Here is a 16,181-nt window from a genome sequence, read left to right as displayed (position 1 = left end):
CCGCTTGCGTGATCGTAAAATGACCGTCGCAGACGCGTCAAACGTCGGTCAAGTCGAAGGATCAGCGGAACTACATTCCATGTAGGCATTTCTTTAACGACGGCCTGTGAGCGATTCCGGAATGCACCGAAAAGGCATCCAAACGTTCGAGGGGCGTCAGTCTCACATCAATGTGTACCTTATCAGTATTCTATCTCTACACAGCCTGGTATTTCCACCTATTCAGCCGAAAGTGGCGTCTTATCTTGCAGCTGTCCTACGAAAAGGAACGAATGCAGCATGCATTCGATGAGGCATGCCCACAACCATCCATGTCCAGGTCAGGACACCTCTCAGCCTCGAGCAACCCCCGTCCCTTCCTGCAATTAGATGACATAGCGGTAGCTCTTCTGAAAGCGTCTCGCCTCCGCAAGATCAACACCTTCGACCTCGGCCGTTCGCTGCAGCCTCTGTACATCCGTCCCCGTGAGCACTGCATCCTCCTGCTCCAAGTGATCAAGCTTTTTGTTCTCCTTCTCCAGCATGAACTTGAGCGTCAGCGCCGCCAGGAATCCGACGGTCTGCAGCGCGATGCAGACGCCCAGCGCAAGCCGGTAGTAAGGCGCGTCCTGGGTGCGGTAGGTGTACGGCGTCCAGATCGAGGAGGAGTTCCCGATGGCGTTGATGAAGGCGAATGCTGCGGCGCGCTTTGCGGGTGGGCGAGGGATGGCGCCAGCGATCCAGGCGTAAATAGTGCCGTTCTGACAGAAGATGAAGACCATCAGGAAGAAGGAGAAGTAGCGGGCGCCAAAGTCTTTGGTGCACATGAAGATGATCCAGCCAGCGATGGTGATGGGAATAGGGTAGACAAAGAACCAGAAACGCTTCTTGTATCGGTCTGAGGCAAGCCCGTGGATGTAAGAGTAGAAGGTGATGAAGATGTAGGGAGGTGCGACCAGGAGGAGGGAGATGATGTGTGAGTAGCCGAGCAAGGCCGTGAGGGTTGGGAAGAAGAACTGGAGATAAGGATTAGTAAGAGCCACGGTAACAGGGACAAGAGGATGATCCCCTAGGAAGGGTCATATCGCCAAGGTGTTTGTTGCAATCCTTATGATGACTTACCTGGAAGCCAGCTGCGCCAGTTTGGCAGAAGTACGCTAAGGCGAGGAGGTAGACTTTCGGATCAGTAAGGGCCATCTTGAGACCTTTGAGCTGGCCTTGGGCGCCTCCTTCGTCGAGGTCAGCCTCAGCGGCATCGATGGCGAGTCGGCGTTGAGCTAAAAGTTGCTTGTCAGTATGTGGTGTCTCCTGAAGAGAACTTGCAGCATAAGACGTACCAATATCTTTGAGCTCAGGTGAGAGCATTCTCCAGGTATGGGGGAAGTCGGGCAGGATGCAGCAGATAAGTATCCCAACGGCAATCGTGACCGATCCCTCAATGATGTACAACCATTGCCAAGCTGCAAGGCCGTCCCTTCCGTTCAGGCCTGAGAGGATGCCGGCAGCGATTAGGGACCCGAAGGCGCCAGATATCATACTTGCCGAGAAGAAAAGGGACATGCGAAAATTGATCTCTCCTTTGGTATACCACCTGCTCAAGTAGAAGAGGACTCCGGCGAAGAAAGGGCTCTCGCACAAGCCGCTGCAAAACTGATTAGCCTTGCGTCGGGAAAAGGGCATAGGCCGGAAGGTAGGATTGTGAGGCTAGTCAGAGCAGCTTCTTTGTCAACCCGAGACATTTGCTCGGGCGGTGTTCAATGCAACGCTCGTTTCCGGACGCAAGTTTGACCTCGGGAGAGCAACTTACAGAACGAAACGGCAAACGATGATGCTCGTGGCACTCTTGACCTGGCTTGTGAGGAGGGAGACAAGGCCCCATGCAATCGTCCCTAGTGCAAGCGTTAGAACGTATATCGGCGGGGGAACCAAGTTTGGGGAGGGTAATGTCTCGCCCGGTTCAGGTTGTTGGGAACACGTACAGCCACCGAGGTAGAAGCTAGGCTTTCCAACGTGGTTGAGCAGGAGATTCGACGGCACCTGACCAAGAATGTAGCCGACGAACAAGACTGAGACGCCAATCTGATAGTCATCGCCCTTCAAGTGGAGATCCTTCTCCAGACCCTGCAGACGAGCGGCAGCGTAGTTGTTACGGTCGATGTAATTGAGTAGATAGACTGTATGTTGTCAGCGTCGTGTGAAAACAACCATTGCATTATAAATGTACCCAGCATGACCAGTGGCATGATCAAGGAGTCGATCTTCCTTTTCAACTTCTTCTCGAGGTGCTTCTCTTCTTGAGAGAGTTCACCAAAGTGCACGGCCTCGGAGTGAGTGGCATGGAGTTTCTCGCCCATCAGATCGTGGTCGGCGATGACTTTCTCTGGCTGGGCCATGACGACCTCGACCGGGTTTGCGCGCTCTTCAGACATGTTGCTGGTCGCAATGATGCTGCGTCACAGACACGGGCTCCTTATGGGGATAGAGGAAGCAGCTTCTCGTGGGAAGGACAGACGACGAGCGAAGGACAGATGCCACCCTGAAATACTTGACAGGGCCTGTGGAGCCCTTCGCAATGCGTGTCCATCACGGGATACTTTCGTTCATAGTCTAGATACCTCAAGCAGCGAGCGGCTTACGTATCCCCAATACGATGGTACGGACAACTTCCGGCTGGTTGGAGGTTCATTGTCGGGCTTTTTAGGTGAGTTCTGTACTTGGGACAGCCCAGACCTGACTAGACTTGAGGAAAGTTACCTTCGAGGCGGAGACCATGTGCCGTAGTGGACCATCTGAGGAGCGTTATCGCGTGGATGTATAGCCTGACGGCCTATTGAAGGGAAAGCTTCTTGAGCTTAATGAGCTTGAACGGGATAAGGACGGGGTCCCCGCTTCGTGGGGACGAAGCACAACGGCAGGGGGAATAGTAGGTGGAATGATGGGCCAGGTTCAGTGACACCCTTTGACGCGTGTTACAACCATTGAAAGCATCAAGGTTCTGAGCAGGATCGCGACGGCGCCGTGTCCGTTGCGACATCCGTTCCTTCCGTGAGATTAGAGTTCAGGCACAGCTGACACTTGGGGTATACCTATACTCTGCAGGCATACTCCCTTTCTGGCAGCAAAGGTCTTGAGCTGCCGTGAATTGTGTTGCCCCAATGGTCGTACCACAGATCGCTATCATTCTGCCACGCGATAGCATCAGGGCTGAGATGTTAGAGACCTTGATGTCCTGCAATGTCGAGTCGCGGACGCTGTATGTGTTTCAGGCAAGCGTACACAAGAGGTTTGAAGACTGATCGAGAAGTCTTGGGCTCGACTTATATGCCCGAAGCAGTTGTCGTAGTATTCAAGGCAGGAACCTGCATGGCAAACATAACACTGTCGAGTGCACATGACGAGGTCCACCGATTCATTCTCATGATGACCAAAGGAAACATCAGTCCACGCCAGCGACTTCCAAGTCGATGGCAGTATTGGAAGTCGCTGGCAGTATAGCTATCTGTACATCGTTATCTATTAGCACATCACGGACTTTAGAACTTTGCTCTGCTCATATCACGTAGGACTATTTCTAGACAGACACTTAACCCGTAGCAAGACGAATGCTCTTCCAAAAAGGCAAAAATTAATATTGATAGCAACCAACTGGCGTCTCCTCACTCAGGCAAGCCGAACTTTCAGATCGATCGTCGACCATACATAGACAGCATGCTTGGTGTGATGTGCTGAACCATTGCACCATGCCATCTAAATAGCTGGTCTAGTACCATGGAAAGACTGATGTCCAAGATTCTGGTTGCGAAATTTATAGGCCTGTGGAAAGTCCAGTGAAGCTCACTAGTGAAGGAGCACCTGCTCAGCTGCGTCGGGGCACTGATGCGATGAGCTGATGGCCTCCTACCTCAAGGCACCTCGTTTTAAGGCAGGAGCGGCTATTTGAGCTTGGCAGGCGACCTGACGCCTCGTCCGAAAGTCGGGTGAGTTCGCTGCCTTTCCACAGGCTTCTTTCTCCAGGCGACAATTCACCGCGTCACAGATAGGTCGGAGTTTGCCTGCTAGGTCCGGCAACTGCTCGTCACTTTGCCGCTTGAATATCATTTGAGAGAAGGCACTGCAGCTTTCCATCACTTGCTGTACCTCATCAAGACATTTATTTTGCTGCACACCATCGCTCTCTCCTTCTTGTCTACCACTCTCTACAACCCGTGCTTATCCCGTCAATCCATTTTGGACTGGATACCGCTTGCAATAACACAGAGTCTTCCCGAACCTAATCTCGAAACACATCGACTGGAGTGATTTCTCATCAGCCAAACACATCTTTCAAGATGTCCGCAGACTCGCCCAAAGCTCCTAGAAAGGAGAAGGTCAATCTCAAGTAAGTCCAAGTATCAAACTCGTAAACGACCCCGCTAACATTCGTGACAGTGATGCGTCCGGCGCAGAGAAGAAGGAGGAGCTCGACACACAGACGGCCATTCTCAAGAAGAAGAAGAAGCCAAATTCGTTGATGTAAGTAGACGCCACCGTTTCATTCCCTGATCACGACTAACAACATCACAGGGTCACCGACGCCACCAACGATGACAACTCGACGATCGTCCTCTCCAACAACACCATGGAGACCCTCCAGCTCTTCCGTGGCGATACCGTGCTCGTCAAGGGCAAGAAGAGAAAGGACACCGTACTCATCGTCCTCGCCGATGATGATCTGGATGATGGCAGTGCTCGCATCAACAGAGTCGTCCGCCACAACTTGAGAGTCAAGCATGGCGACATCATTACGGTGCACCCTTGCCCAGACATCAAGTATGCGAAGCGCATTGCTGTATTGCCCATTGCCGATACGATCGAGGGTCTTACCGGCTCTCTCTTCGACGTCTTCCTCAAGCCATACTTCCTCGAAGCCTATCGACCCGTTCGACAAGGTGATCTCTTCACTGTCCGAGCTAGTATGCGGCAAGTGGAGTTCAAGGTTGTCGAAGTCGATCCTCCCGAGTTCGGCATCGTTGCTCAAGACACAGTCATCCACTGCGAAGGCGAGCCCATCCAGCGTGAAGATGAAGAGGGCAATCTCAACGAGGTCGGCTACGACGATATTGGCGGCTGCCGCAAGCAGATGGCCCAGGTCCGAGAATTGGTTGAGCTTCCACTCCGCCACCCTCAGCTTTTCAAGTCCATCGGTATCAAGCCTCCTCGAGGCATTCTCATGTATGGTCCTCCCGGTACCGGTAAGACACTGATGGCCCGAGCCGTCGCCAACGAGACTGGTGCTTTCTTCTTCCTCATCAACGGCCCCGAAATCATGTCCAAGATGGCTGGTGAATCAGAATCAAATCTGCGCAAGGCTTTTGAGGAAGCTGAGAAGAACGCTCCGGCTATCATCTTTATTGACGAGATCGATTCGATCGCACCCAAGCGTGACAAGACCAATGGCGAAGTTGAGCGTCGTGTGGTGTCTCAGCTGCTGACTCTTATGGACGGCATGAAGGCCCGGTCCAACGTGGTTGTCATGGCCGCTACCAATCGTCCCAACACCATCGATCCTGCCCTTCGCCGCTACGGCCGTTTCGATCGGGAAGTCGATATCGGTATTCCAGACCCAACTGGCCGTCTCGAGATTCTCCAGATCCACACCAAGAACATGAAGCTCGGCGAGGACGTCGACCTTGAGACTATCGCGGCCGAGACCCACGGTTACGTCGGTTCTGATATTGCATCTCTCTGCTCAGAAGCTGCCATGCAACAGATTCGTGAGAAGATGGATCTCATCGATCTCGACGAAGACACCATCGATGCCGAGGTTCTTGACTCACTAGGCGTCACCCAGGAGAACTTCCAATTCGCTCTTGGCGTGTCCAACCCATCAGCTCTTCGTGAGGTTGCTGTCGTCGAAGTACCCAACGTTCGCTGGGACGACATTGGTGGTCTTGAGAATGTCAAGCGCGAGCTCATCGAGTCCGTCCAGTACCCTGTCGACCACCCTGAGAAGTTCCTCAAGTTCGGTCTTTCGCCATCTCGTGGTGTTCTGTTCTACGGTCCACCAGGTACTGGTAAGACTATGCTTGCCAAAGCTGTTGCGAACGAGTGTGCAGCCAACTTCATCTCTATCAAAGGTCCTGAGCTGCTCTCAATGTGGTTCGGTGAGTCTGAGAGCAACATCCGAGACATCTTCGACAAGGCCCGTGCTGCCGCACCCTGTGTGGTCTTCTTGGACGAATTGGATTCCATTGCCAAGTCACGCGGTGGCTCTGTCGGAGATGCCGGTGGCGCTTCCGATCGTGTTGTCAACCAGCTCCTCACTGAGATGGACGGCATGACCTCCAAGAAGAACGTATTCGTCATTGGCGCCACTAACCGACCTGAGCAACTCGACAACGCTCTCTGCCGACCTGGCCGTCTCGATACTCTCGTCTACGTTCCTCTGCCGGATGAGGCTTCCCGTGCTGGTATCCTGCGTGCTCAGCTCCGCAAGACCCCCGTCTCACCCGATATCGACATCGACTACATTGCCAGCAAGACTCACGGCTTCTCTGGTGCCGATCTTGGCTTCGTCACTCAGCGTGCTGTCAAGCTCGCTATCAAGCAGTCCATCGCCGCTGACATCGAGCGCACCAAAGAACGTGAGGCTCGCGGTGATGACGCTATGGATGAAGATGAAGAAGTTGAGGATCCAGTACCCATGCTTACCAAGGCTCATTTCGAAGAGGCTATGTCGGCTGCTCGTCGTTCCGTCAGCGATGTCGAGATCCGTCGGTATGAAGCGTTTGCCCAGGCCATGAAGCAGAGTGGTGGTAGCGCTTTCTTCAAGTTCCCCGGTGCTGAGGAGGCCGGCAATGCTGCTGCTGCCAACGGCAGTAACGGCTTTGGTGACGCTGGCAACGATGACAGCCTGTATGACTAGTTCCCAGGTATCTATTTAGACTGAGCGTGATGGACGTGGGTTGTCTGACCGGGCGCCCTCCCTGGCGTTATCTCGGTGGCTTTGGCGGAAGCACTTGCGCAGCACGTCGGTGAGGTACGATGATCGAAAGGTAGCCTTCCAGACGAATGGGCTTCAAAGATAGATTCTCAGATAGTATGCAAAGTCTTCAATGATCTACGTTCGCGCCATGCACATCCAGACCTCAGAAATCGACAGCAAGTCCCAGAGGAGATAATGACGCCAAATCCGTGTGCCGAAGCTTGACCGCCTCGTTGCCTTTTTTCCCATAATCCTTCTCCCTAATCCTAGTCACTCGCTCCTGCTGACCGAATCGCTCGGCGCGACGTCCCTCTCGCTAAGCACAGTGAGCTGAGAGGCGATTGAGCCTGTGTCATTGAGAAAGAACGCCGCATGCTCAGTCTGCCTGTCTGCCTTCGCGGTCGCTATGCACTGAGCAGGCGGGGAGCATAACATCTGCACCTACTACGCGCCATTTTCAACGCAAAGAAAGGCCCTGTCCTACGCGGACCTCATTCCGTGATCACAGATATGGCACCAGCAGCAGCAACAGCCTCGCCAGTAGTAGCGATTTCGGCACCTGGAAAAGTCCTCTTCGCGGGCGGCTTCCTCGTGCTCGACCGACAACATACCGGTCTGGTCTTTGGCCTGGATGCGAGGATACACGTCCTCATTGAGCCCGTAGGACATCAGCGGAGACTGTCAGGAACAGGACGCGATGAAGTTCGGGTTATGGTGCGAAGTCCGCAATTTGATGGTGCAGTGTGGTCGTATGCTATAAGATCCGGAGATGGTGAAGTGAGTGTGGTGCAGGTCGTGGACGAGGTGGGCGACGGACAAGCACACACGAAGAACAAGTTCGTGGAGACGGCGCTGCGATATGCTTTGACCTATCTGGCCTACGCTACCGAACATTCGTCGGAAGATCGGCAAAATGGACATGCTGGACAAGGCAGAGTATTGGGAAAAGGTGATATACAGATCACGGTCCTGGCGGACGACGACTACTACTCCTCCTCTTCTCCCTCTCAAGAGTCTGACGATGCACCTGCGCTACAACAGCATACGGCCCAATCGAGACGATTCAAGTCCTTCAACACTACCCTCCCAAACGCGCACAAGACTGGTCTCGGCAGCTCGGCCGCCCTCACTACAGCCCTAGTCGGTGCCATCCTAGAGTTCTACCTTTCCAGTGACACTACTATCAGCAATGACAGCAGCACGAACCATCCTTCTTCCCACTCGGAAACGACAAACAGTTTCTCCGCAGTCTCACCTTCTCGAAAATCCCAAATCCACAACCTCGCTCAAGCGGCCCACTCCGCCGCTCAAGGTAAAGTCGGCAGCGGGTTTGACGTTGCTGCTGCGGTGTTTGGCAGCTGTCTGTATCGGAGGTTCAGTCCCGCCGTGCTGGAGCAAATTGGCGAGGCAGATTCTGAAGGATTCTCAGGCCGGCTGTATCGCTGTGTTGAAAACGTGGCGGCTGAGGATGGAGAAGGACTGAAGTGGAATGCCGAAGTAAAGGAGAACGGAGTGGCTATCCCCGAGGGGCTGAGGCTCGTGTTGTGCGATGTCGATTGCGGGAGCGAGACGCCGAGTATGGTGCGAAAGATGCTTCAGTGGAGGAAGGCTCGCCCAGATGAAAGCGAAAGGATCTGGGGTAACCTGCTACAAAGTCAGGAGGAGCTTTGCAGGGAATTGACACGGTTGAGCAAGTCAATGCCCACGAACAGTCAACAAACAGACACCACTATCGACAACCGATACGCGAGGCTCAAGCAGATCATATCCGTTATGCGCCACCTCGTTCAGCAAATGACAGCATCCTCGGGCGTTCCCGTTGAGCCACCGCCCATAACAGCTTTGTTGGACCACGTCTCCGCCATCAGAGGAATCATTGGTGGTGTTGCACCTGGAGCAGGCGGATACGATGCTGTGGCACTCCTTGTCGAGGATAGGCCGGAAATCATAAAGGAGCTGGAGGGGTCATTGGAGGGCTGGAAGTGGACAGCAAATGACAATGAGGCAAAGATCGCTGAGGAAGGGCCAGAGATCGGCAAAGTGAGGTTGTTAGGCGTCAGGCAGGCTAGCGAGGGTGTCTGGCGAGAAGAGGTGGAGGATGGAGGGAGATATGCAGGTTGGCGGTGAACGAGAGTGGCTGTTGAAGTGATGATTGGCCAACTAAGCGAGAAAGATAGATAGAAGCTCCAAGGCAGGAGCGACTGAGGCAGCGTGTAGCGGAGGTAGTGCTGCACGGAAGGTGCGTCCTTCAGCCAGACCGGTAGACATCGAAGGCATCGAGCGCCCAATACAACCACTGCACCTTGGTTGTTCGAAGCAAGTGATGGTCTTGCGGGGCTCTGTTGACTCGCAGGAGCAGCCGACTCCGTGCATTCAGAAAGGAGACAAAACTGTGTCGTGGGTTCGATGTTCAGTGCCCAAGTCTGAAAGGATATAGATGCGCATGTGCACGCGAGGCTTCGACTGCCCCCCGAGCTTCTCACCCTCAGTGCACATATGCCAAACCCTTTCGACAGTGATACACCGACGGGTCCTCCTCTGCCACCCCCGCAACACTCAGTATAACACTTAGCAGATGCGTTCCAATGCACAAGTGGCGAAATGGAAGTCAGGAACTGGCCCTTGAATCATGTCATCCGGCGGTAGCAGCGACTGGAAAGACTTGTCACCCGGCGTCATGAAACGCCACGATGCACTCGTCATCCGGCTGGAGGGAAGCATTGCACAGACCGGATGACCCACTCGAACGCTGAAGTTCTTTCACCATGTTTCTCGGCTTGCACGACGAAGCATTGTATGCTGGCGTGAGATGACTACTGACTACAGCACAACACGAATTGCGGTCCAAGTGTGCAAGAACTATATCCAAATCCCGCTATGCATGTTCGTCTACGCTGTCTAGAGTCCTCCAGCAACTCAGCCTGTCAGGGTTCGTAGTCGTCACCTACGTAATATACATCCATCAACACCGTCCCAGAACGCCCGCCCAGACACAGGTTGGTCAATTTTTGGCTGCTCTGCTCGCAGCATCGCTCAAACATTCGCAGCTGGCACCTGCAACGCCTTCGGGTCAGCAGACGGCTGTTGCAGCTCAATCGCGGGCTGAGGCGGTCCAGTGCCACTTCTCCGTCTCCTTTCCCTTTCCACGAGGCCAATTGGCTCCGCACTCGACAAAATCGTGCCAGTCTCATTGCTGCGACGGAATTTCATGCCGTACATCCACGCATCATCCTCGTCCTTGCCCAGCCAGTAGCTCCTTCCCAGCCCAATCAGGAACCTGCCGAGCTTGCCTTTCCAGCCTTGACCCTCTGGCTTACTCTCATCGAAAGGATTCTCGCCCATCGATTGATCCTTGCTGGCGCTTTCGTAATTCTGACTTGCGTTCTTGGCGATGTGCTGGCGGATGACCATGCGTGCCCAGCCGAGCATGATGATGCAGAAATACACTCTGACGGTCCACAGGGCGATGATTATGCCGATGCTGTTCATGCTCTCGGGGCTCAGCACAGCGCCGGCGACGCTGCCGTGGGAGTGTGCGTCGACTCCGGCGGGCTTGTCGGCCTCAACGACGCCCACAACGGCTTCGGTCGCGATGGCTGGCGGCGTCACGCCGTCTGCGGCAACGGTGACGCTGCTGGCGTTGACTTGTGGGTTGGTGAAGCCCGCTGTGTCGCCCATTGTGCCTTTCGGTCCGCCCTTGACTGGCTGTCCTGCGTTATGTGCCACCAGGACTAAAAACCAGCTGACCGCGAATGCGGCCGTCCATGCTGCGTTGAGGACTGTGTCCAAGGCGTAAAACCACGCAAGTGCTAAGCATTGTAAAGGCGATTGTGTTTTGATGTGTTGACCCAGGTAGATCGTGAGGACCAATGCGAAGACGCTGTAGACGTACATGGACAGTTGTAGGCTGGAGAGGTCATAGCCGGTGATGAGCGCGATGATGCCGTACAGGCCGGAGAGCTTATTCATGAGAAGGGAGAGAGTGATGAGCGTCGCGCCGGTCGAGAGGGGCAGGGTCCCGAGGAATTTCTGTGAGGTTGCTATTAGTAGGCGATCTCCCAGTCACACTCTCGGACGAGGACTGAGTGCGCTGAAAGACGCTCGCGGAGGCAGGCATCATGCGCCGTGGCACTTGAGAGGATAACTCACTTGGGGTCGCGGGAGGCGGAGAAGTCGTGATGAAAGCCCCATCTTTGCTGTGTTTCGCGTGGACTGAGACAAATGCCGGAACAGGCCTCTCACTTTGCGTCAAGGTCGTGCGATATATCAAGAGGAGAGGTGAAAAGAGCGTGTGCCTTTGAGGCCTGATCTACGAAGAGGGAAATTACCACTGGGCGGCTGAGGCCGGATATGGTGGAGTCCGCCACATGCACGCTGACGAGATGCGATGCTTGGCATGTCTACGTCCAGCAGCGCTTGCAGTTATTCCTACAGTTTAACACAGTCGACGTCTCTTGATGATACACCTGATACCTAGGAACGAACCATTACATCAGGAGCGACAGCAGTGATGTGTGTCCGGCCTGCGTTGCGCTCTGTCCAAGAATGGAGACTACACCTCCGAATCTAAATGCTGCTGCATATTCACAGCACATCATCCGACAGGCATCTCATATGAGTGCTCGGGCTTGCAGCAAACAGAAATTTGTACTCAAGCCAAGGGACGGGCTATTTGTCCGCCCTCTATGGAAGACGGCAGTCGCTGGCTCCCTTAGGCAGAACCCAAATTGAATACCTCACATTGTCCAGAAGCAACGCGAGAACAACCGTGGGATTGTCCAAGAATCTAGCGTCCAGTGTGCACGAGAAGAGCTTCTCAAACCTTTGTCCGAAGCTCGCTTGGGCTGGCGCGACATTTGACCCATCCACAGTATTGCTAACAGCTTGGTCAGTGGCTAGACTGAGCACGGAGATACACCACAAGACTCACGTGAACGTTAAGCCACCCTTGGAGACAGTTGGTCGATTGCCATCGGTGGGTGGCCCAGCCTTCTCGCACGTAACAGTCAAGACGGCCTGGACTACTTGACCTGTCCCATTGATTGCTGCTTTCCAATCGAAGCTCTCCAAAGCGAAAGCCTTCGTGGCAGCATTCTTTGGGAAGAAGACACCATTGAGAACAATCTTTGCTGGCGTTGGACCGGAGTTCGTTGGCTCGCGGATGAGGTTGATGAGACAAGTGTCGCTTTCTGTGGTCGGCTGCACAAGAAATACCCTCTGGTCAAGGGCATTCCAGCCAGTGAAGGATCAGCCGTCAAGGTTGATGTTGTTTGGGCGGCCACGCGGTATAGGGAATGATGTTTTCGGAACTCCCTGAAAGGACTGCTGCAGGTCAGCACAGATAGCGCTGAGAAGGTTCAGGTACACCTACGAGCAGAGGCTTGTCAACCTTGATGCATTGTGGCAGGGAAGTTTTCGTGGTTGTTACCGCTGAACTTGTAGCAGAGACGAGAGAAGTGTCGGTCAACGCCACTGAAGTTGTAGTAGATGGGCGGAAGGTCTTGGACAAGTCTGTTGGGCTTGTAGTCGTCTTCGTCGCTGCCGCTAAGGTCGCAGTAGAGAAAAGCAAAGTAGGAAGTATATACTCAAAGAACCGCATCGTGACTGGTACATGTACTTTGGGCCCCACGACAGGGAATGTGCAGAGAAAACTTCGTAGCGCAAAGCCTGCTGAGGAGCAGACATTGTCTTATACCTTTTGACACCATGATCCGCGTTTACCATAATCTGCGTTGTCTCAGCGAGCCGTCAGATCATCGACACAGTGATCCAGCAATCTCACAAAGCAGGCCCTCGCTCCGGATCTGTCTCTTGGTGAGTTGACGACAAGCCCAATTGATGGAATCTGGGTAGTATGATGGCGGAATCGCTCGTATAAATGTTACGGAATCGGCCGTGATCACATTCGCATCCCGCCAATTGACTTACCTTTCACTCGAGCGCCTCTACTCGTGCTAGGTTTCTGTCATGTATTGTCGCTATACGGACTGTGCCTGCGGCGTGGTCCGAGGTCCTGACTCCGGTCTCCTGGGCTCATTTCTGCTGGTCATGATTGGAGGCAGCAACCTGTGTAAACACTTTTAGTGACATTAGCTGCTGTGCTCTGTTATCTGGCGCACGGCTGAGCAGCGGCACAGAAAATCGTAAGGCTAAGTCCGCCTGAAGCACGAGATCGGGACAACTGCGTTCTACAGTCTCATCATTGTCCCGATGACAGGCGCGTTGCCGATGTCATAGGAGCAGAACACCGAGCAAGTAAGTCGCCTGAGACCACGTTAGGAGTTTTCAGCGGGAGCACTCGAAGCACTGTTCCAGCGATGGTGACTAGACCCTTGAATGCATTGTGCACATGTCAAGAGAATATGTCGACTGGTGCGAAGACATTCCCGAAAGTCACTTTTCAAGGAAGAGTGTGGGGGAGGAGTGGTATTTATGCACCTGGGCAGCCACGCGGCCACCCACACAAAATCTGTGCCCTTGCAGCCCTCATCGATAGGGGCTTTCCCGCCCGGAAGAGGTAACCTCTCAGATGGGCATTCCTGCCGAGCTGCACCTTCGCGATAGGACATCCGCCAGAAAAGAGCTGCTTCCAAGTATTGTAGGCACATCCGTTAGGTCACGTAATCACTGATATGAAACATCACCATATTCAATTACCCTCGCTTCGTCGAACACACCGATGATTTCTCTCGCTTTTGCCTATTAACAAAACCATATCGGTTACAAGTATCTTCCATCGTTGGCGCGGAACCCACACCCTTGTCTGGCTGAATGATTGAAATGCAACCACAAGCCTGAGTCTGGCTCGTCTGGATGAGAAAGCAGCCACTATCGCCGCCGCTTGTTCGAGTCTAGCCTCGATTGCATTTCCACCCCCAGATCCGCCGTCTTGTCCTTCTTGGAAGTCCTCCCTCCATCAAGTTCCCAGCTTTCCTCGGCCCAACCCATCCGAGAGAGCGATATACTCGAGACTTTGCCTTGCAATTGCTCTCATCGTCACTCGCTACATTCGTCATTCTGTACCAACGCAGGGCGGCCTCTAGCTGTATTTTCGTGCATCATTCAGGTGCAGATAGACCTGCTTGACATCCACCATGGCTACGACATCCGACCCACCAGCCGTCACCACCTCCGCCGATCAGTCCACACCCCAGGACATACCGCATCCAGAGCGAACACAAGATAGTATGCCTGCATCAACGCCGGTCGAGTTGACCCAACTTGAGTCGAAACAGACTACCAGCGATACCTCTGCAGAACGGCAAACTTCCACCACCTCATCACACCCACCCGGTCCTCAACGGACCGACACCTACACTGCGCTCGAGCAAGCTGCACATCCTCCTCCAATTCCCCCAGCAGACACTATGCCCACCACTGCTCCTGTTTCCCGGACGTTCTCTACCGCTATCGGTCCGTCCTCAGACTCGCCGTCCGTGCCTGCGAAAGATGCCGAGGAAGGTGGTCCGACATTACTGATAACACTTCTGCTTACTTCTGGAGCGAGGCATCCGTTCAAGCTTGATGCGAAATATCTACAAAAGCGAAATGTCGAGGTTCCGGGTAACGATCCGTATGAGCTCAGCGTTTACAAGCTGAAAGAGCTCATTCTGCGGGAATGGCGAGATGAATGGGAACAACAGCCTGCCAGTCCAAGCAGTATTCGGCTCATTAGCTTTGGCAAGTTGCTGGACGACAAGGCGCCCCTGAAAGGTATGCTGACCTGTAGTGTCGCACTTTGAGATCGATAAGAACGAATTCAGCTAACATATTCTGACAGACTCTAAACTGAGCGCAGACGCTCCCAATGTCATACATATGACCATTAAGCCTCAAGACTTCGTTGAGGAGGAAGACGCCAAGGGAGGTAAAACCTCGATGTCGGCGCAGAGAGACCAGCAGGAGCGGAGTGCTGGCTGTAGGTGTCTCGTGATGTGAAGGGACATTTTCACAATATCGACGTATCTGTTGATACACGCACACTCGCATGCTCTTATGTGTTCCGGAGAACAAGGCGCGCTACGGAGTGCTTCCCTTGTCGCATGCCTCATCCTCAGGGAGTCCGCCTTATTTCTCTCCCAAGCAAAAGCCGCCCCAAGAACACGACGGGTGGACGGCTTCTAATCAAGACTTTCGAGTGAGAGAAGGACCAAAATCTGGGGGGACGATTCACTCAGCTTTCGAAATTGACGACTCGAACACTCCCAAAAACACTACGCGACATCCGGCACATCTTCGAATCAGAGTCTTCAAATTTTCTGCGTGATTGCGAATTGTCTTTCATGTACCTATCTAGACCATGGCTTGCATATCCCGGCGAACCGGCTACGACGAGATAGTGAGTGAGCGAGCAAGAGACTTAAGAGGCGAGAATGGAGATATGCTGACGCTTTCTCATGGGCGGAAAGGGCTCGATGGGTGGAAGCCTCAGCGTTGCTATGAGCGTGACACGTCATGGGTCAACATGGGTGGGAAGGAGATGGGTGGCGCACCGACGGCTTCGGTTTTTCGTTTCTGAGCAGAGTTGCGCTTGAGAGAGGATCTGTACATAATCGGGTCAAGGAATGGGAAGGACATTATGGCGCTTGGCTCAGATTGATGGGGGTTTCGGTCAAGGCATGCCAAGGCAACCCAGGTGTTGATGTAGACGAAGCATCCAGCCTGTCAAACGGAAGGGTATGAACGATCGGACAAGCTTGTGTCCTCGTACATGTGTGCTCTCGCTACGCTTCTCGGTTGACTTTGAATCGTACGCCGTGCATTGATTGCTATGGAGAGCTCTACTCTCAGCCTGAGACAAGCGGCCAGAGCCATGCTTTGTTTTGCAGAAGGGGCTTGAGCGACTGATAGCAGCAGGAGCTCGGGTTCAATGCCGCACATAGCGGGATCCGCAATGCAAGCCCGGGCATAGAGTTGGACACGTCATGGCATACGCTGTCGCTCTGGCTGGTCCTTCTGAACACCGCGATCCCTCTGTCGACAGGATCCAGTAGCCTTTTCCAGTTTTCCCATCGGAGCGACCCCGAGCAAATCCCTCTGACGGAATGCCCTTCCGTACAAAGTCTCCATCAACATCCTGGCCCATCACACCCATTCTACCACTTCCCCATGCCAACCATCCCCTCCATCTGCTCATGCCACCCAGCCAGCCCATGCTTTCCCTCTCCCGGCAATGTCTCGCTCAACTTCGCACCGTCCTGTCCCTGATACACATCCTCCCAACTAATCTCCGTATCCC

The 16,181-nt window shown here is 53.8% G+C and overlaps 5 protein-coding genes across 5 annotated transcripts; 3 read left to right on the top strand and 2 right to left on the bottom strand.

Moving 5' to 3' along the window:
* Positions 1 to 365: 365 nt before the first annotated feature.
* AB675_4497 (putative transporter) lies at positions 366 to 2,408 on the bottom strand (the record flags this gene model as incomplete). Its single annotated transcript, XM_018144637.1, has 6 exons — positions 366 to 995; positions 1,102 to 1,256; positions 1,317 to 1,621; positions 1,787 to 1,868; positions 1,959 to 2,153; positions 2,204 to 2,408. 6 exons carry the CDS (start codon positions 2,406 to 2,408, stop codon positions 366 to 368), a joined length of 1,572 nt encoding a protein of 523 aa, XP_017999009.1.
* A 1,899-nt stretch (positions 2,409 to 4,307) lies between these two features.
* AB675_4496 (Cell division control protein 48) lies at positions 4,308 to 6,883 on the top strand (the record flags this gene model as incomplete). The annotated part of the gene is made up of 3 exons (XM_018144636.1): positions 4,308 to 4,357; positions 4,408 to 4,491; positions 4,543 to 6,883. The coding sequence occupies 3 exons, from the start codon at positions 4,308 to 4,310 to the stop codon at positions 6,881 to 6,883; spliced, it is 2,475 nt and encodes an 824-aa protein (XP_017998968.1).
* A 570-nt stretch (positions 6,884 to 7,453) lies between these two features.
* Positions 7,454 to 9,070, top strand: AB675_4495 (putative phosphomevalonate kinase; the record flags this gene model as incomplete). The annotated part of the gene is made up of 1 exon (XM_018144635.1): positions 7,454 to 9,070. One exon carries the CDS (start codon positions 7,454 to 7,456, stop codon positions 9,068 to 9,070), a length of 1,617 nt encoding a protein of 538 aa, XP_017999125.1.
* Positions 9,071 to 9,976: 906 nt separating this feature from the next.
* On the bottom strand, positions 9,977 to 12,542 carry AB675_4494 (Inositol phoshorylceramide synthase regulatory subunit kei1; the record flags this gene model as incomplete). The annotated part of the gene is made up of 4 exons (XM_018144634.1): positions 9,977 to 10,972; positions 11,684 to 11,819; positions 11,874 to 12,160; positions 12,315 to 12,542. The coding sequence occupies 4 exons, from the start codon at positions 12,540 to 12,542 to the stop codon at positions 9,977 to 9,979; spliced, it is 1,647 nt and encodes a 548-aa protein (XP_017999080.1).
* A 1,495-nt stretch (positions 12,543 to 14,037) lies between these two features.
* Positions 14,038 to 14,881, top strand: AB675_4493 (uncharacterized protein; the record flags this gene model as incomplete). The annotated part of the gene is made up of 2 exons (XM_018144633.1): positions 14,038 to 14,656; positions 14,724 to 14,881. 2 exons carry the CDS (start codon positions 14,038 to 14,040, stop codon positions 14,879 to 14,881), a joined length of 777 nt encoding a protein of 258 aa, XP_017999154.1.
* Positions 14,882 to 16,181: the final 1,300 nt, after the last annotated feature.

This window comes from Cyphellophora attinorum, assembly GCF_001299255.1.
Source record: "Cyphellophora attinorum strain CBS 131958 chromosome Unknown Contig16, whole genome shotgun sequence".
Taxonomy (NCBI): domain Eukaryota; kingdom Fungi; phylum Ascomycota; class Eurotiomycetes; order Chaetothyriales; family Cyphellophoraceae; genus Cyphellophora; species Cyphellophora attinorum.
Note: the sequence above shows the minus strand (reverse complement) of the source record. Positions and strands in the feature narration are given on the sequence as shown.